Source organism: Falco peregrinus, chromosome 14 (genome assembly GCF_023634155.1).
Source record: "Falco peregrinus isolate bFalPer1 chromosome 14, bFalPer1.pri, whole genome shotgun sequence".
Lineage (NCBI taxonomy): Eukaryota > Metazoa > Chordata > Aves > Falconiformes > Falconidae > Falco > Falco peregrinus.
Window position 1 is genome coordinate 7,679,325 of NC_073734.1, and position 21,158 is coordinate 7,700,482.

Genomic DNA, 21,158 nt, shown 5'->3' on the forward strand with positions numbered 1-21,158 from the left:
TTCTCTGACAGTAACAGACTCTTCCCTAAAATTTCCTTTGGTATTCAGAGTAAAATTCCAGCCCCTGCCTAGGACAGAGCACAGCACAGCAGTGCCTCAATACATGAGAAATAAAGAAGCTAGCTATATTCTGAACTGAAAGATTAGTTTGTTTTACCAACTAGATTTTTATTATATCTCTCTGTTCCCTTCCCTTTCCTACAGCTTTGCCTCTCCAAAGTTAATGGTAGCATCTAAGTGCTCGGGACACAAAGGATTTACACATTTTCCTAGCCCACAGTCTGCTCACTTCTTTGCGGGTGCTTCCTGAAATGAAGCTGCAGTTTTGCCTGCCTTACTTCTAGATGGTTTCTCCTAACCACAAGTCATATAGACCATATCTAGAGCAGAAAAAAATACACTTCTGCATCTTCTTTCTGTAACTTTTCCTCTTGCATGTCTCCAAACAATGGCAGGCTGAAGAAACATCTGGTTTACATCCGACCTTTTCCACACATTACTAGCAGACCACAGAACATTTTCAAATATTTAGGTATCTTCTATGCAAAAGTCACATAATTTTTATCATAGTTAAGTTCATAAATAGCAATGTGAATATGGAGGCAAACAGAAAATTGGGCATACATGGTAAAAAGCATGATTAAAGCACAGGCAGACAAACTGAGTAGCTAAGACAGGGAACTGTAGTGATGGAGATGCCAACTTCAGCAATCCCAGCTCACCAGGGACTCCAGGCACACGTGGTAGATTATTAGTTCCCATTGAAATCTGAGCCCTATAGCACCCTTATAAATATTTAACCAAGCAGTGCTAACTTGCAGCTAGCATGAATGCATACTTTTAATCAGACCATTAAGTGCAATTTAGACATGTACCAATATTGTCCAAAGCCAGATTTTGACCAAAAAAATCCCCAACTCGAAGCCTATCTGCACCTCTCTCTTTTGCCCCCAGAGAAGAGTCCCTTCAAAGCAGTGGGATTTACTACATTGCCAGCATGACTGGTCATTCATGGTAGATAGTGAGAATATTTGAAAAATCACATGTAACCTGGAGCCCCAGAACATGTATCTGAGCTTTGAGCATGGATTCTGCAAAGGGGATGAAAGAAAATGGGTGGTAGCATCTCCAGATCATCACTTGGGTTATTAACCATGCACATCTGCAACATGCCTTCCCTCCCATCTGCAAACTCTTAAAAAAAAAAAACGTTCTGCTGCTCATAAATGCAATTCACTTATTTTTAGACTTTCCACACAGTTATATCAGCTAGTCTTTGAAATGAAAGCCGAAGCAAAATGAGATGAAAAATGAGTGGTGATTCAAAAAGCATTAAGCGATCAACCATGACAAAGTGTCACCTGCCCTAAACACATTCTGTTTTTTGTCACTTGAAGGACAAGCCCCTCACTTCCAAATGGTGAAGCCATGTATTTTTCCTGTTGAGGAATCATGACCTCACTCTGTGTGTAATCAATGACTTACATTATTATTTTGATTGAATGTGTGTTTGCTACATACCGAAAGTCACCAATTTCTCCTTTTAATGCAGCTGATCCGAAGGGCATTCCCGTCGCTTTCCAGCAACGTTTGTGCTGCTTGTAAACCACCACGACGGCATTCGGGCACCGGCAGCCAGAGCAGCTCGCCGGCAGGAGTGAGTCCGTGATAGATGATCCTCCCGTGGAGCAGGGGGACGAACGAGGTGACCTCTCAAGGTCCCTTTCAGGATCGGTGCGGGGTTTTGATGGTTCTTTGGCAGGTAGCATTTTAGTTAAATGGTATTTTTCCTTTAGGCAACCCACCAACTATAGAAAAATCTGTATAGTCAGTGTCATTTTTTGTTGGTTTTTTCCTTTTATTATATCATCCATCTTAGACGTTTTATATCATGCAGTAACCTTAACCCCGACTCAAAAATTGTTTAGATGCAAGCATATCTAATCCCATTAAAATCACTATGACTATCCACACCTAAAACTAGACAGATGATTCTGTAGGTCGCTGAACGACGGTCCCAATACCCATTAGGTCTAAATGTTCCCCAAGAGCCCAAACCCACAGGCACTTTCATAAATTCTTAGAAATAAAGACAGATATTCATACACAAGTAAAGGACAGAAACAGTCATACCCATGTATTGAAACATGTGCATATGTGCAGAATTAGACCCTGCGTTAAAGACCTCCTCCACCTGGATTTGAGACATAGTAATAGCTTCATGCAAATGAACCTACACCATAAAACTATTTATTTCTCTTTCCAGGTGACACAACCATCGAGTCAACTACCAAGTGCAATTTTAATGAACTTCTCCAAGTTTTAAAGTCAGTATTAAAATATTGTCAAGCCCCAGGTGGTCTTACCTGAACAGGCACAGATTCTATGAGGATAAGTCTGCACAGGCACTTCACACTAACCGTCCCTTGCAGGGAACTCCTTCCTGAGCTGTGCATAGTTTGTAACTTGTTTTATTAATACTGTAAACTATCACTTGACTTTTAGTTTTCATTTCAAAACTGCTTTTTAACAACATATACGACAGCCTTAGGGCAAACCTCTCTCTTGGATGCATGCAAACTTTGCTAGAATCACTAAGGGCTATGCAGGCGTAGCTTCAAAGGCAGATTTGGGACCTATAACTTTAATTCATCCACCAAATGGAGCTCCAAAATCCATTAAGGAAAAATAACTGGTAACCATCTGTCTTTATTCATCAGGCTGAAAGCAGTTAATCAAACCTAGTGGACATTTTTACTTTCTTCTTTCTCTCTCAACAGCTTTGAACACAGATGCAGCCTTTCTATAATTAAGCTGAGCATAGTAGCTCCCAGACAGATTAATTCTGGAGAGCTTGTCAAAAATGTCAGATGGCATACAGGTTCTGTGTCTTGTCCCTGGCATTTCTGTGGTTTGTTGGGTTTTTTTTTTTTGGGGGGGGGGGTGGTGCAGATTCAGGACACGATTTTTAAAATTAACAGCTACCTATAGCCCACGCTCCTAACCCATCACAATGACAGCGGTGTTAGGAGAACCCAATCTCTCTGCTAAGGTATATTTTTTCTCTCTCTGTTAGGGGTGCAAGTCAGGATACCCCCTCCGCCATGAACTAACGTCTCTGGGAACTGAACTGAAACCCAGGATGCGAATGGCCACCAGAAGGCAGCTACTTTTACTCACTGCCGAACCACATTTTTACTAGTAACTGAAGGGCAAAAATTTTTGTAAACTCACTGAGAGTGTTTTGAATCAACCTAAAGATGTTCCAAGTTACAGGAGTTATATTCTAACAAGCTGGAATATAATTATATAGTTCATGCCTAACAACTATTCCAGACATGTCTTTTTAGGAAAGTTCTCAGGTATATGGTAAAGTTTCTATTAACTTTAAAGGGATATACACAAGTATCTAAGGTGGCTTTTACATCTTGGTTACTATTAATAATGAGCTCATATGTGTTTTCAATTTCCCTTTTTCTTAGTTCTAACATTTTAGAGCAGACAGTGTCTCCAATTCGTAGGGATTTTATGTTACTTGTTAAATATTCTGGGTTTTCAGTTTAACTCTACAATCAAATTTATGGACTGAGACTAGGATTTAAAAGTACCAGCCTAGGAGCAATTTTTGCTTCCTTTAAACTGGGGTTTTATTTTATTTTTAAATGAAGTAAAAGCTCATGTCAAATATATCTTTGTGCTGTTAGAATTTCAATGTCATATGTAAGTTTTAAAGTTCTTACCTTTATAAATGGCTACAAAGAAGAGTTGATTACTATTACTTCCTATTTCACAATGCAGTTTGAGAATGAGTTGGGCTAAATAAGGAGAGACCGTCCCAGGGAAAGCCGTTCAATTGCTCTAGAAAATTCTAGAAAAGAGACAGGCAGTGGCCTTCAAAGTAGTCATGAAAACTGGAGCACAGAGAGTACCGATACAAACCAGCAGGTACTGGCCAAACTTCACAAGTTGAATTCAAATGAGATTTTTAAAAGTACAGGAGTCTCAGACATGGAACCTGTTTGTATACTTAGGAGTATAGTTTTGCCTCCCTGTGTTTAATTGCTGATAACTGGTTCATCAATCAGTATTCTATCCCCACAGAGATATTCAAAATGTTAAATAGAACTGAGGCACCCAACTATACTTGGAAAAGTGGGCAAGAATTAAGCAGCTTTAGCACCTCTTAGTACCTGGGACTCGACAACAGAAAACGGAGAGGGAAGAGGTATTTTGAAGAAAAAACTGTGCTGGCATGCTCTCTCTTTAAATGGTGCTCCTTTCCCTCAGGAATATTTAAGCACTTAGCTATTATAATTGGCCTAAAAGGCAAGACAGAATTACTGTTCCCACAGTACACATGAATGAACTGAAGCAAAGAGAGGTCATCTTCTAATTATTCAAAAAATCAAATATGAGAACTCCCATACCATGGCACTCGGTCCAGACCCTGCTGCTTGAATCTGCTGTCAGTAGCAAGCACCTTGGTAGGAAGCGCTCTTGGAGTACAAGTGAGCTAAAGACCATCAAATAACGTTTTATAGACACCGCAACACAGTTTAAAGGTCAGCAGAGAATCACGCTGTAGATACTTCTACAGAATTCCTCTGGAGAATGAGAGAAACATGAGAAAAAGAAGGAAGATGCCTAGCTGAAAAAATAAGCAGGCAGCGGGGACTGGAATTGTGGGTTCATCAGAAGAGAGTGTGTCCTGGTTTCGGCTGAGAAAAGCGTTGTTTTCCTCTTAGTAGCTGGTCCAATGCTGTGTTTTGGATTTAGTATGAGAATAATGTTGATTACACACTGATTTTTCAGTTGTTGCTAAGTAGTGCTTACTCTAAATCAAGAACTTTTCAAGTTTCCTTTGCTCCGCCAGTGAGCAGGTGCACAAGAAGCTGGGAGGGAGCAGAGCCAGGACAGCTGGCCTGAACTAGCCAAAGGCATGTTCCATACCATAGAGCATCATGCTCGGTATATAAGCTGGGAGGAGTCAGCCAGGGCTTGCCGATCACTGCTGGGAGACTGGCTGGGCATCATCAGCGGGTGGTGAGCATTTGTATTGTGCATCACTTGGAGTTTCTCCCTTTGAGTTTTAATCCTCTCTCCCTCTCTCTCCTTTCCATTACAACTGTTGTTGTTATTATTATTGTCACCACCATATTTTATTTTAATTATTAAATCGTTCCTATCTCAACCCACAAGTTCTACCTTTTTCCAAATTCTCCTCCTCATCCCACTGGGGGCAGAGAGGGAGCTCGTGGCTGCATGGTACTTAGTTGCTGGCTGGGGTTAAACCACACGGGGTGTTAGCATCCCTGCTGGATCAGAGATAAGTACAGAAGATAAAGACATACATATGTAAATGGAAAACCACAACTAAAAATCACTGCTTTTACAAAAGTGGCCAAGGAAAAAAGATATTACCAATCCAAGGGAACGATGCCAAAAACCTGAATACAAATGTTATTGTATGAAGTATGGGCAACTGCTACCAGTGACACACCTGGCCTCACTGGTGTGATTCGCAGAAAGGTTTTCCACACACAAGATATTCCTCTTCTCCTATTTACCTTTTCTGATGTTATCATCCCCACTTGGTTCACACTTACTACCATAAACTGTTTTTCAGTATTGCTAAAACCAAGCATAATTACTCAAAATAAATATTTTTTTAAAATGGTAGGAGTCTAAAAAATTCTAAATGTGAGGCTCTTCCTACTTACTTTTTTGGCGTGTTCAGACCTGAACAAACCTGCCAGAAGAACAAGTCTCAAATCCCAGATCTTCCCTCAAGCACAAACTGCATCTGCATTGCAGCAGAGCCACGTTCAGCTAGAATTTGTGGCAAAAGTAGCAGTGAGATGCTAAGCCAGGTGAGGTTCTTTACAGGATCCTGTTTTGCAGAACTGCGACACATTCCACCCTGAGCACTGCCTCAGTTTCACAGCTCTGGCAGGAATTGTTTGCACCCTGCTCTTATTTTCTATTCATCTTTCATACATCTGCCTTGAACATAAACCCAGTTAGAAGAAGCTGAGTGTGACTTGCCACCCGCTGTGTCCCTTTTGAGAAAGAATGTTCCATGCAAAACTCTTTGGATTTAACCAACAGAGGTCAGAGAGGAGGTATCTCTCCGAATGGAAAAAATACAAAGCTGAGCCTCAGCTCAAGCAGATGAGCATGTTTAAGGGTTAAGAATCATGGAATCATTTAGGATGGAAAAAGACCCTTGAGATGATCAGATACGTGACAGAAATTAGTAACACTGGGATCTTTAAAACTGAAACCTTAGATCTGTGAAACTTTGTCCGCATGTTAAACAGCTACTGCAACCTCAGGAGGCTAAACCACAGCCCCGCATTGTGCAGTAACACACCTGCACAAATGGGGATACATCCAACAAATTATCCATTAAAATGAAAGTTCAGGTTTACAGCAATGCAAGCCAGAATATTAAGAGGAAAATACAAAGACATTTAATGAAAAGATGAGAAGTGGCAACAACTGTTTTCATCCGTTCTTTTGAATGCCACCACATATCTGCACATTGCGCTGTTACAAAGAAGTCTCTTTGTAATCTCTGAAGTCTAAAATGCCAGAGGACACACAAAGCTTTACTAAACTCAGTGTCTATAGTAAAGGAACATGAAGACCTAGCTGAATGGTATTCAAAGTTTACATTCGGTACCCCACCTGCAAGAGTACAGTTCAACTACTAAGAGTCAAAATCAAACAGCTCCACTGCCCAGAGATTTCAGAAAGTGCAACTGAAAGACAACAGTCATAACTCAAATGCAAATGCAGCCACAGAACACATGCACCAGAAGAAAAGAAACTCTGACAACCTTTGAGTGCTGTTGTGCAGCCCTCCTGCACTATGCACTAAACAAGCTATAGCCACTACAGTACAGTCTGTAGTATTTACCTTCCTATGTTTAGTTTAGCCTTTATTTTTGTACTAAATATTCCTCTTCTTAGTCCATAAAAGGAGAAAATAAATTAAAGGTCCATAACCCACAGCCCCTTCACCCTAAGATATCAGGCCATGATAGCTATCAGGCCATGCAGCTATTATGGCCAGAAGCACCCAGTGGTCAACGTGTTACAGAAATTTAATAACTCAATCTATTAATTCTAATTTTAAGAAGTCTAAATTATGGAACACATTAATGATGTAATATTGCACCAAGATTATCTATAAAAGCTGCATTCAGTGGAGCAGATTTTAACTGAGACTCCTTCCTAAAGTATAATCTACAGAAATTGGAGGCCTGCCTCCTTACTCAGTGCTGGCTGGACTGCTCCATTTCTCACCAGAGATAATACGGGGAATAGGCTTCCTACCGAAATGGGAGGAATGCGTGTGGTCTATTCTCACAAGGGTCTTCCGTACTTCGAAATTCTCTCCAAGTTAATAAACTTCAAGACGCAATGGGAAGTCCATCACTGACAAAAACCTTACCGAAAAGGCAAAAGCAGCGTGACCCCCTTTGCAACCCAGACACAAGGAGAGTTCTGCTGCATAATATATTCTTATTAACACTTACAAACCGTGGGTCATTTTGTTTTTTTCAGTTACAATTATGGAAGGCATTTTCTTCATAAACAGAAAAAAACATCATGGGAGGTGTGATGATTCTGCCTGATAAGCTAATTTGCATGTTGCTTAAATGTGATTAACTGCCTGCTTTAGATGATGCCTGCTCCTAGCTGAGCCAGGACCAAATGATGAAATCTGTTTGGCTTTACTATTACAATATGGCACTCAAGGGATTCTCACTGGCCACTCAGACTGCCTTCCCAGAGTGTTTTTTAAAAGGGCAAAGGAACTCAGGCAACGTCAGTGACAGACTTGGGGAAAGAATTGTACTAGATATCGCTTTCTCTTGGGAAGTGTTAAAATGACAACCACTAAAACAGGCATTCTTGTGATAATAATGATTATAAATTGTTAAAGCTGAATATCTAAATCGATTAAGCAAGTGATTTTCATCTATATAATTTTATTCAGCTAGTGTATAAAGAACTTTAGGTACCTTTTTTTTTTTAAGATTACGTATTAGACTTAAGAAACTTTCATTATACAAGAAATCCAGTTACTAGAACATGTCATTCTTCTAAGCCATTTAGAAGAACATTTCAGCTTATACAGCCTGTCCATAATGCATTTGATGTTTGATTCTTCCATATTCCTAGGAAGAATGAAGAATTGAGCTGATGTATGTCCTGGAATTAAGCCAGCCTTTTCTGCTGGCACAAATTCTGTTCCAATGGGTTGGATACTCTCTGAAAGGTAAAGCAGCAGCACTTTAAATGCGAAGCTCAGTCAGAATTCTTTCACTGCAAGAATCGAACAAAAAATCATATATTTGCATCCCCCAGTTATTCAGGTCTTGCTTCTCCCTCAAAAGTACCAAAAATTCAAAATTAGTTATAACCAGATGCCGCATCCACAACTTCTGTTAAGCGGAATGAAAATTAAGAGCTGGAATACAATGCAGTAAGTCAAGCTACAGCACACTCACACTCCCAGTTGAAAAGATCCCACTGTGAACATGTTCTTTGTGTTACCATTCCAGGACAAAACATGTCCAAATAAGGCTTTTGAACAGCAGATAAATTCATAGCAATCTCATCTTTGCAACTTAGTAACTTTGCCCCTTTGTAGAGTGTTAAGGGATTTGTTTTGTTTTGACCAAGTGCCTTCAACCTTCAAAATGTTTGGCTCGAAACAAATCCATGTCAAAGGAAAACTCAGGTTTGTGCCAGAACCACTTGATTTGATTAAGCTCAAAATGAAGCCACACATCAGACCATGATAACAAGCTTATGAATTCTGAATTCTACAGTCATTAGTTTCATGGAGCAGAACAAACAGCATCACAGATAAATAAGAGCGTTTTGCTACTGTAAATACCAAGATGCCATTAAGTAAGCCTTATAGAAGTTATCTAATTTAAACACACCTGAAGCAAGAAAGAGACTGCATCCTTTTTTTTTTTTTTTTTTTTGAGGTAGTATTCCCCTACTTACATCTTCAAACTCTTACCTAATCCTTCCTCTGCAAAATTACGTAATTTTTGCAATGTTTTCAAGGTAATTACAGAACTAAAATGGGTAGTACCATATTTAGGCCAGTGTCTGTTCTGTTTTCTTGCTTCTAAGTGCCTGAAAATAGGAGACCACTGCCTAGACCCTGAACACAGTATCATTAATATGAAAGCACCAGATGTAAGTGCAAAGATGGGGAACATTTCCTCAGCAAATATATTTCCTTTCCCCCTCAGCAAATACAGCTTCCATTGAGAAACCAACAGAAATGCTACAACAAATTCAGGCTTTGGTGTTCTTGCTGACACATCTCTTCCTCACCACCAGTACCTACAGCTTTCTTATTCAGACAGAAAATTAACAGTACAAAATACAGATTAAAGAACACATTTTGCCTCGAGTCTGTTCTACGTATGGTATAATAGATGATTAGCTGCCTGTGAAGATGGAAGATCCTTTAGATCCTTCCAAAAGATCAAAGTAGTACATCTCCAACCATCAACTGGATGTTCAATTACTAGTGTCAATGATTCATAGCAGACTGACCTCATCTTGGTTTTGCTAGCTAAGAGGGTAAGATTTCTGTAAACCTATGGATAACTGAAGGAAACTACAAATTACTACAACAGAAAAGCCATTCCTCATTATCAGTATGGTAAATAATGGCAGATGGGCGCAAATCAATCTCACTTGAAATCGAATCAGACAATTACTGAAATGTAAGTATATAATCACCTTCTGACATAGTTGCCTATTTCAATTTACAAGAAGACACGCTTTAAGTAACTGAATCAAAGGCATTCAGCATTGCATTCCAAAACCTGTCCTCCCTCACTCTGAGAGCAAAAACATTTGTGAAAGTCTTAGTTCAAGAATATTTTACATGTCTTTTCATAATACGTTTCTTAATGTACTAATTTTTAAAGTATATAATCCGTTCAGGTACAAAGAGGCTCAATCCTTTAGCCCCTGCAGTTCTGTGTGCCTCCTCTGCATTATTGAAATTACTCATGAAGTTACAGGATGGACTAAAATTTGGCTTTTTACCTCTAAGGTGCTGCAATTTTATTGGACAACATCCTTTTATACCGTTAAGTACTAACATGTTTGCAATGTGTTTTGCAACCAGATATTAGCACCTCAGAACATCAGGTAATAAATACATCAGGTCAAATTACAACTTTAAAAAAAACCCACTAGGCTTAAGGGAGCTTAAGATCAATATTGCTGGAGCAACCACTTACTTCAGACACCTAGGCTGAAACGCTTAGGAGTGGCTGTTAAGAGTCCCTTGAGACTGTTCAGCTCCGTGGAGGTTATGAAGATTAATATCCACTCATTCTGAAAACTGAGTTATTGATAAGCTCTGCAGAGTACCCAAAGAGACACACAGACCATAAACAAGCGAAAAGGCAGAACACAGGTTCTCAGTCCTGTGCTCTAACCATTCGCTTATCCTAAAATACATAAACTTTCTTCCTTCCCTTCCTTTTAGGATAAATAAGTAAATGTTACTTTTGAAAACATGAAAATTACATTTTTGAAGCATTACAGAATGGAAAAGTAGTTCATTTTTGATGACTTCACAGAAGGTGTTCATCACTTCATATTGCTGAAGACACCTCAGAATCAAGCTTGTTCTTTAAGAATCCTTGCAAAAACAACTCAAAGCATTTTCAGTTTCTTTGTTAGTAATGATTTCTCATAACTAATGCACTAAAGATGACTGCAGTGAAACCCACCCACAAAATCCAAGATAGTCAAGGCATGACTATTGAGCTTAGGCTGTTCCAACCTGTGAACAGCTATCTGGAAAGAAAGCTGACTTGTGTAATCCCGTTGTTTACAAGGTAAGTGCCCATATGTTGCATGAAATACCTAGTTAGCAATTAAAACGTAAGCTCTGGTACCATGACATCAAATATAACGCTGATGTTAATGACGTCAGGTATCTGTGCTACATCAGCACTATGGTACAACAGCACCCTCTCTCAGGTCACCCTGAAAAATACATACCTGCAAAGGGAATTATCTAGATGCTTTAAGTTGTTTCAGCTGGCAACTGCTCAGTATTCCTACTCAACCTGATCTTTCGGGGTGAAACTAGCCAAAATGTGAGCAGTTTGTACCTTCTGAAGAGCGGACCACAGTCTTCTACACCAGCACCACAGGCCGGAGCGGTTGCCATCACCCGGTGAAAGAAAGGGGGCTATGGAAGGCTCCTGGCTGCGGACAGCTTTGAGCAGAGCAGCCTTGACGGAACAAGGTGGTACAGAAATGCAAGCAGGGCCCTGCACTGCTGCTGCCAACATCACATCCGAGCCCCTCTGTGTTCTCTGTTGGATGTTGCTTCAGGGCGTGTATGAAAAGGAACTTGCTAGCGACAGGTTAACATTCACCCCAAAATCTGCATTCGCATTCAAGATGCTCTTAAAACTGAAATAAAACAGATTTTTTTTTTTGACATTATAGGAAGAATCATATAACAGAGACCACATATCTTCAGCACAACATATACCAAACTTCTTCCTTCACCCAAGGACCTCATACTCTGCAGACAGTCTGACCCTTTGCAAGAGCTCTGTTGAGTGGAAACTACCTTCCGTTTTGCGAACACTCATTTCGGTAAGGAATCCACTGCTGCCCGCACCTCGTTCTGGTCGGGGCTACAAATTACAAAGTCCTATCTCCTAAAGTGAGAGAACAACAGAAGAATCAAATCAGGAAAATTATATAAAGCAACTGTTCAGATGAACAATATTAATCAGCTTTACTGAATGGTGTTCACTAAACAGGGAATACAATTAATGTTGAAATTCTTCTCCTTTCTCAATGTGGAAGAGAGAGGCTAAGTTTTTCCACTACTGGAACTCGCAGGAAAAGAAACTTACGTACTTTGGGGTTTTGTCTCCACATCCCCAAATGTATGACACTTCCCACAAGCAATATTGTACAGTGGACAGGTCTCCTAAAAAGAAGTCAATGTTAACATTCTCAGAGGATCTAACTTGCATACCTGCCTAAACTCTTTAAGCCCCATACAATTTATTTCCTGGTTTATTAATATTTGTACAGCACCTCCAATCTGAGCGTCAGAAACACAAATGAAACAAGCACCACCACAACTTCAGGGGCACTGAAGAAGTGCAATGCTATCTTTGTTACAGAACAGAAATCAACTTTCTGAAGGTCACAGAGGCTCTCCTAGAGCCAAGAATAAAACTCAGAGTAGTGTTTTTATCCATAACCCTGTCTCCTTTAAAAATATTCCAGTCTAATCTAGACTGAATGTTTTATTCTAATTTTGAACATTACAGTTCTCTCTACTACCATTCACAATGTAGATGCTGGTTTTACCTTTTTAGTCCTATTCTAATAAAATTGGTTTTACATGTTTTAGTAACACCATTTATGTGGTTGGTTCTGACCTAGTTTCAAGTCTTGTTCTCTTCTCTCATCCCATTGTTCAATGAAAAAAACCCACAATTTAGTAATACCAAAAAGAAATCAATCAAATAATACAAAACTAGTAGACTAAGGTTTATTTCCCCAGATGAAATACTGCCCTGCTTCCTGAGACAGCACTGGTGGCACGAGTTGTATTTTGATGACAAAAATAATTTTACTAGCTAAGTATTTCTAACCGCAAAGGGAACCAGATGAACTACTGTACTATGAAAGAATAATTAATGATTTCATTGCTCGTTCTTTGTAACTTGCATTGTTCGCTACAGCTGCTTATTTAGCTCTGTTTAGTTGCTGATTTAAGGATTTCTTTGCAGGCTATTTCAGGTTCATTTCAACTCAGGTTGTGCCAGATAACCCCCCAGTTACACTGCAAATGCTTCCATCCTGACACGTCTTGCCCTAGTGTGCAATTCCATGTATCAATACGATCTCTTCAAGTGACTGTAGCCCAATCTGATTCTCTGCACGCCAAGATATATGCAATGTGTGCTCTGAAATGCCGGGTTCTTTAAAGTGCAAATCGGTAGCGGAGACCGGGTTTACACGTTTTTTTTAAAAGACAAAAAAAGAAACAATCCCAGGACAAACACTCCATTATGTATAAGGTAAAACTGGAAGTCGATCTATTTGATGGCAATACAAAATTTATGACACATTCAGAAAGTCCATAAAGTCTTAGGAAAAGCAGAGTCTCAGAAAATGAAAGAGCATGATAAAATGGGTTGTGCAAAACAATCAGAGAGTCCAGTCTTAACGTCAAATCAATGTAAAATGAGGACGATATTTACCCACAGCTTTCACAGATGTCACCCTTGTGAAGGAATGAACGTTCCTTACTATTCTCTGAAGCCAAAAAGGACTATTTACTATAATGAGAAATAAAACCGATAGTGGTTTAAGAGCAAAAGCTCCACAGTATCTTAACTACAGCTTTATTATATTCATAACATTTACTCTAATTATGAGACAATCTGACACAATTCACTTTACCATAGATAACATACCAGGCAGAAAGCACAAAAAAGCAGAACGCGTAAGGAGAGAGAGGTCTCAATCCTGCAAACTGTCCTGCAAGGACATACCACAAAGCCCAGAGGACAAACCGTCATCCTGAGGTTAACAGCTGCCTCTTCAAATACAAACATTTACCTACACAACATGGAGGGCAAGGTCAGAGCCACCATTCAGATTGTACAAAGCTCTACAAGCTCTCCGGAGAACTGTGAAGTTTCCGTTCTTTGAGATACACAATAGCAACAGTCCCCAGTAACCCCTCTGGCTGAACCCGCTTTGTGCACGGGGTGCAGCTGGGCAATACCCCGTGTCTCCTTCTGGCCTCAGCTATTCTGCCGTTCCGTGACACTCCACTCAAACACAATCCGATCCATCACAAGACAGACATCAGCTGTGTATCACCATAATCTGCTTGAGAGTCCTTAAAGATAAACCACTTTGTGTTAGCAGGTCTCAAGAGAAAAATCAGGACTCTTTTGTACTTTGCCAGTGATAAAACACTCAGGAAAATTTTCTAAAAATCTTCATCGAGTAGGTTGAGGTATTATGCATAAATCCAGAAGACATATGCAGCACTACATAATTCATATACTTAATATTTAGGAATGCCCAAAAATTTTTCTGCTTCTGAGCTACAAGTGTTACACTTCTGTGAACGCACCATTGATTATATGTCTCCGTAGTATTTTCAGGAATGCTTCAGGGCTGCTTGAAACCCACTTTTCTGCCCATACTGACAACAGACGGGGAAATCAGCTATGACTGAAGGATGCCCTCCCACACCAACACCGCAGCCACACAGATGCAGCAGCTCTGCGTGGTCAGGTGCTACAGCACAAGTTCCACACTCGAAATTACTATTTAAGTCACAGAGATTCACCAACCAGAAATCATAGCTAAAATAAAATAACCTTTAATTCTCTCAGAATTATTTTTAGAAACTGCTTAGTTTTAATTCTTGCTAGCCGTCAATGTAAATAAAACCACAGTATAACGTGGCTACTTCTGTCGAGGTTTTGCAAAACAAAAACTTGCGTATTTTAGGTGGTTTTGACACTGAATCCACTCTGTGAGCTCTTTCTAACGCGCCCCAAGCGACTCACGCTTCTGTAAAAGAGAAAGGGAAAACACAGCAGAGCAGACTTTGCCCGTGCCGCTGTTTCCCCATCACAGCCCTGTCACACAGCTCGCAGCGGCTCTGGCGCTTAGCTCGGCAGCCATCCTGCTCGCTCTCCCACCGCCCAGAGCACGTCAGCCCCTGCTCGAGGCGCAGGGGGTTCGTCACGTGCCACTGGCGGCACCGGGATGCGAGGCAGCTGCATTTACGGCGCCGAGACAGCTGCGAGGACACGGCGCAACACCTGAAGGCTGCTGCAGCCCCTTCACACCAGCGTGTCCGACAGGAGGGCCGCCAAAACACCCCAGGCTCGAGGGCTCTGTAGCCACCAGGCCCCTCCCAAGCGTCCCGGTGCCCTGCCGAGCCTCGCAGCCCTGGGCCGATGTGCGCAGGCACCCGCCGAGGGACAGCACAACCACGGGCTGTGACACGCCAGAAAGGCTCGGCTGTAAAAGCCAGCCAGGGACTCCCTGTTTCGAAGTAGATCAGGCTCAGAACCAAGCGAGGCTGAGCATCCTCAGGCCCGCGAAGGGGAAAAGGAGCATCTTCCTGCCACACCAACGGACACAACTCGGCCAACCCCAACTAGCGGCCATGTTTTTAACGTCATCCGACGCCTCCCGAGCGACTGCCCGCCACACCGCCCCCCGCCGCGCCCCCGCCGCCCCGCCGCCATCTTGTGGCGCCGCTCCCGCCGCCGCCCCCCGCGCCATTTCCCGAGCAGCCCGGCGGCCGCGCAGGTAGGGGCGGGCGGGCGGCGGGGCGGGCAGGGCCGGCAGGGCCCCCGGGGTCCCCTCCCGCCGCCGGGCCGCCTCGGGGGGGGGGCAGGGGCCCGATCCCGCCCGTAGGGCCCCGCCTGCAGCCGGGGTACGCGGCGTAGCCGCTGAACGAGGCCGGGGAAGGGAAGCTGGATTTGCCTCTTCCTGCAAGTTACAACCTCTGCTTTGAGGAGTACCCGGGCAGAACGTACGGCTGCCTCGCCCAGCAGGTGGTGAAAGGAATGGCTTCAACCAGCCCGTGAAAGGGATCGGTGAATAACTGGATGCATAGCGACACGAAGACTCCAATTGATTTTAACATGTATATTCACCATGTGTTTTGTAGGTCAGTTTCCTTACCTAGTGCCACAGGAAAGAGGATGGAACCAGAAAGTACTGCCAAGGAGACGGTGCTTATTACTGGAGGAGGTGGTTATTTTGGCTGCCGGTTAGTGCATTCAATATTACTACATAGAAGAACAAACATAAAAGACGGCTGCTAGCAAGGCCACAAAATCCACCTGTAAAAGGGAAAACTGTGGGCCCGGGATGCCGGATCCAGTTCATCCCATCTTGGGTCTCAGGTCTAAACAAACATGTTACTCTGTTTCTCATGTGGGTGCGTTGCTCCATTTCCACACGCTGAGCAGCAAGTGACTTACAGATATTTACCTGTCTGGTCACCTTTGGGGATTTAGGTCATCAGCTTTCAGTCTACGCTGAAGAGCAAGCCTACACTTGCACGCGGCTCTTCCTTCTGGCAGTAGGCTGTGGCCTCCAAATAGTTACGCACATGCTTAGCCATATAGATAAATACTCCAGCTGCCCTCTGCTCTTAAGAATATATTTATTTTTATGGACAGTGATGTTTTAGGATTAGAGTTGTTAGAAAGATACGTATTTAAGTGAAATCCATTTCCCCTTGCTGTAGATGGCTCTGCAGGCTGCGTAAAGAAAAAAATACTATTTTGTGCCCTAGACTATCTTCTGGAGTACCTGCAGAGTGACAACTGTTTACATAAGTAAGAGAGATTACAGTCATGACCAAAAAGTAAATTTTGTGGTGGGGGGTGCAGGGAGCACTCTCAAAAGAGCAGACTTATGCTCAGCTTTTTCCTCCACTATCTCCCCTTTTAAGCATTATAGAAATATAACAGTTGTAGGAAAAGGGGAAAGGAATACCAGGTTTATACTTTGTATCAATACCTGTGTTTACAGTGACTTGGGAGTAAAATGTAGACATGCAGCAAAGTATTTATACCAGCTTAGAAGTATCTTGCTCGTTATCTTCTCCATAAATTTCAAACACAACAGCAAAGACCAACCTGTTTTTCTAAGAGAATTAGGATGGCACAACAGCAGTAAGATAAAACCAGTAAAAAATACTTGGCTGCAGGTTTACATCTGAAAGGTTTGCTATTGCTGATCTCTAGAGGACAGAAGCAGAGAAATAGCTGGGTTCTTCCAAAAGGCTGCTGAAAGCACTTTAGTTACCTCTATTCTGAATTTTCCTTTAGAGCAGTTCTGCTTTTTTTTCTCTCCAAAGTATTGATGGAGTGTGACAGAGACTCCCACGAGAAAAAGAAAGGGAAAAAAAAAATCAGTATTAAAATAGTCAATAGTCTTATCTTACCTCCAGCTGAAATGTTACATGCGTTGTTATTCTATGTATACTAACATATGGTTTCTATCATGTTTTAGATTAGGTTGTGCTATATACCAAAAGGGAGTTGATGTGATTCTCTTTGATGTCGCGAAGCCACTTCAGACCATGCCAGAGGGAATAAAGTTCATGCAGGGGGATGTCTGTCACCTGTCTGAAGTGGAAGAGGCTCTCAGAGATGTAATCTGCGTATTCCATATCGCTTCCTATGGAATGTCTGGCAGGGAGCAGCTGAACCAAAAACTTATAGAGGATGTTAATGTGAAAGGAACAGAAAATGTCATCCAAGCCTGCAAGAGCACAGGAGTGTCGAGTCTGGTTTATACAAGCACATACAACGTGATATTTGGAGGCCAGATTATAGAAAATGGGGATGAATCTCTGCCTTATCTACCTCTTCACCTTCATCCAGATCACTACTCCCGGACCAAATCTTTAGCTGAAATGAAGGTGCTGGAAGCAAATGGTGCCAAGCTTGGAAACGGGAAAGGTGTATTAAGGACTTGTGCTCTTCGACCAGCGGGCATCTATGGGCCTGGAGAACAAAGACATCTTCCAAGAATAGTCAGTTACATTGAAAGGGGATTGTTTAAATTTGTATATGGAGATCCTCTTAGTTTAGTAGAATTTGTGCATGTAGACAATCTAGTTCAGGCTCATATCCTTGCCTCTGAGGCCCTCAAAGCCAACAAAAAGCACATAGCTGCAGGCCAAGCCTATTTTATCTCAGATGGCAGGCCTGTAAATAACTTTGAATTTTTCCGACCATTAGTGGAAGGTTTGGGTTACAAGTTCCCAACTTGTCGTCTTCCTCTCTCCCTTGTCTATTTTTTTGCATTCCTTACTGAAATAGTTCATTTTCTTGTAGGACACGTTTATAACTTTCAGCCTCTCCTCACTCGCACAGAAGTTTACAAAACTGGCGTCACACATTATTTTAGTATGGAGAAGGCCAGAAAGGAGCTGGGGTATGAGCCTCAGCAATATAACCTGAATGAAGTGGTTGAGTGGTTTAGGTCTCGGGGATGTGGACTGAAGCCGAGGAAGTATACTGTTGTGCATCTTATCAGGGATGGCGGACTGCTTTTGCTGCTGATTGCTGTGATGGTCTCATGGTTTCCATCTGCAGTCGCATTTTCACTCTGAAAGATGAAACGCTGAGTATGGAGGACAGAATTTAGTTACGCTGTCTGAGTAGTTTTGGTTTTGACAGACAACAGGTAATAAAAAAAACAACCAAACAAAAAAAACCCACCACCACACATTTGTATCGTTCAGTTTTGTCCCCAAGAAACTGAACTGCTGCCTAAAAAGGTGTAATTTTTATACATAGTTTCTCCTCAAAGTAAAATTCATCAGATCACTAACAAGATGAAGCTCAGTATCACTGCAAACAGCATTTTATTTTCAGGTACAACAGCATGCTACAGTGAATGGAACAAATGTTTTTAAACTGACCATTCTTCCTCTTTGATGGGATTATACTCTTGATCCCTGCCCTTTATTCCTAAAGAGCTTGTGCTACATGATCCAGAGGAGAATAAAGTTATTCTTTGATTACATTCCAAAACCAAATTCTGCTTTCCAGGTTGGGTGTATATATGCCTAACCAAGATTAACGATAAACTGCTAGACTATAAATAAATGTGTGCGTTTTTAAATGAATACATTCTGGTGTGCTTTTCTGAGTTAGCTCTGTAATAATGACATTTCTGGAAAATGCACAATGGTTAATCAAAGTTATAGCAAAGTGCTTGAAGCAGCACAGATTTGTAGATTTTTCTAACAGTAAAATATGCCTGTTTAAAATGAATGAGCTAGCTAAAGTGCATTCATAAATAAGACCTATGATTTTTTTCCCAGCATTATTGAATGGTTAAACAAATAATCCAAAGACATTTGGTAAGTGATTACATTCATGTTCCACTATTTATAAAAACATTTTTAGCCTTTAACAATATTTCTTTAACAGCTGACACCATTTGAATAGAACTTCAACTTTGTAGTAATGATAAACACTTGATACAATGGAACTCATAATTTTGTGAAGTTTTTTAAGAATAGAAAATAAGACCTTGTTAAGTACAGGTCACTACTGTCTCTAACTTCTCCCTCATCTCTGTCAGTTTTATACAGGAAAAGATACTGAGAAACTTCACCTCAAAACATGAAATCACGAAGTTGTTTTCCTTTAACCCATCAGCATTACAGTTTCAGTACTTCTTGATGAAAGGACAGTCCAAGAAGTTCACACTTCTCTTTAAACTTCCATAAACTATTCCCTTTTAGTAGTTGAAACTACACAATTTTGTGTAAGTTCCAGTTACTTCAGTTGTTAAACACTACTGCAATTTGAATAGGGAAGTGAGGAAGAGCCAGTCTGCTGTACTACTGCTAAAGGATTCTCAGAAAACAAAAATGCCTCAATAGAGAAACCAAGCTGAAAGTCCACTGCTACCCATGTTCAGAAGATGATTTTTGTAGTTAATAATGAGCACTATTTTTTCATGTAAAGTTCTTTTCCCAAGAAGTTTAGCTTTAAAAATATTAAAAAAAAAAACAAAACACTATTGATAACTACATCTTTTCTTTTGCTTGAAATCTGACTTTTCTCCTCTACATTCCCCTACCAGTTTGTACACCATGAAAGAAACTAAGTGTAATAGTTCAAGAAAGAACTCAATTTGTTGGGGTTTTTCCCCCTTGTAATAGCAGATAAACTGAGGGGGCCTGTGGCAGTGGTGTTTATGTAGCAGGAGCCTGGCACTTCTTTATAAGGAGCTTATGTGCCTCCAACCGAGTGCTGATGGCAGAAGGGCCACTTTCCAGAAGTCATTAATATACATCATCATAGTCTGCAGAAAGAAGCAGCCTTCTTTTTAATAAAACAGCAAAAAGACAGTCGTGACCTCATGAAAGCATTGACCCGATGTTCTCTTTCCAACCAGCCCTGTTTTTTCAAGTGAAAACCACTTGGTTATTTTCCCCTTTAAATTCTCTGGTTTTGACTCAGCGTTATCAGAAAAAGATTAAGAAATTTTAATGCCAGCAGAAGCAACCAACAAAACCAAAATGTGCAAGAAATTGCACAAGCCTGTTGCACACAACCATAGCATCGTATTTCATACTAAGTCTTGTAAAAATCTCTTTTTAAGATATGGAACATAACTCCTGTGCCCAAAGAGGAATTCCTTCTGCTATTTGTGATCTTTTTATTGGCAAAACTCAGCTACCGCCATTCATAATTATCTCAATGGTGAGGTCGGGCAGGGGGGTATCTGTGAAAGGGTCCTAAACTCATGAAACCTAAATCCACACTGTTAGTAGTGGCTGAGGTTAAAGCCCCGGATAGCTTTTGGGGTACAACAACAGAAGAGGAAGCTCCTGAGAAGACAAAAAACCCAAACAAAACACAACAACAACCACCCCACCCCCCCCCCCCAAAAGCCAACCCAACCAACCCATGAGGACCAGAACTCCTGCCAAGCTCAGCACACAAACCTTTTCATTTCTCTGGAGCCAAGGACGGAAGTTTTCACTGATAACAGACTAGGAAGCGCTATTCCGTCCTAACAGCCCATGACTTCTGCTTCAGCACGGGGCACTAAACCAGGTACTTGGTAGGAGAAACAGGCAGCAGCTTGGCAATGGCTACCCCGGACGCCATCAACAGTGTACTGTATATATTCATTAATTACCTGTCATTCAGCTCTATCTAGTAAAAAAAAAGCAAAAAGTCTATAGAATTTAGACTATGTGACTATATGTCATATAGAATATATGACTACAGAATAGGTGAAGGATAAAACAGGAAATCTGTGGCTTAAGGAGATACTTTAAAATTGCTTGAATTTTACATACGTATAAACCCAGCTACAGCTGCTCTATTTTAAGTATTTTACAGTGACAATTCTCTGTCCTTCCTGGGTTTTTGTTTGTTATTACTACTCTTGCATGAATAGCTGAGTAAATTAAAGGCAATTAATTCAAGTGTTGTGTCTGTTTCCAAATTTTAATCTATTGCCTGTTTTCCTGAAAGTGAATTACCAGAAATGCATCTAAAACCTGAAAAAGCAGAACTGAAAATATA

At 41.1% G+C, this 21,158-nt stretch overlaps 2 protein-coding genes across 2 annotated transcripts in view; one reads left to right on the plus strand and one right to left on the minus strand.

Moving 5' to 3' along the window:
- Positions 1–17,058, minus strand: part of HSD17B2 (hydroxysteroid 17-beta dehydrogenase 2) — a 33,990-nt gene extending 16,932 nt beyond the window's left edge. Inside the window, exons 1-2 of the mRNA XM_055819197.1 lie at positions 16,900–17,058; positions 16,078–16,180 (exon numbers count right to left, since the gene is read on the minus strand). The gene's annotated coding sequence lies outside the window, so the exon portion shown is untranslated. The remainder of the gene's footprint in view (positions 1–16,077; positions 16,181–16,899) is intronic.
- Positions 15,283–19,633, plus strand: SDR42E1 (short chain dehydrogenase/reductase family 42E, member 1). The gene is made up of 3 exons (XM_055819195.1): positions 15,283–15,387; positions 15,752–15,853; positions 17,107–19,633. The coding sequence occupies exons 2-3, from the start codon at positions 15,786–15,788 to the stop codon at positions 18,212–18,214; spliced, it is 1,176 nt and encodes a 391-aa protein (XP_055675170.1). The 5' UTR covers positions 15,283–15,387; positions 15,752–15,785; the 3' UTR covers positions 18,215–19,633.
- Positions 19,634–21,158: the final 1,525 nt, after the last annotated feature.

Coding starts and splice junctions, on each gene's coding strand:
- SDR42E1 (XM_055819195.1), top strand. CDS start 15,786: ATGGAACCAGAAAGTACTGCCAAGGAGACGGTGCTTATTACTGGAGGA. Junction 15,854..17,106: donor GGTGGTTATTTTGGCTGCCG/GTTAGTGCATTC, acceptor ATCATGTTTTAG/ATTAGGTTGTGCTATATACC.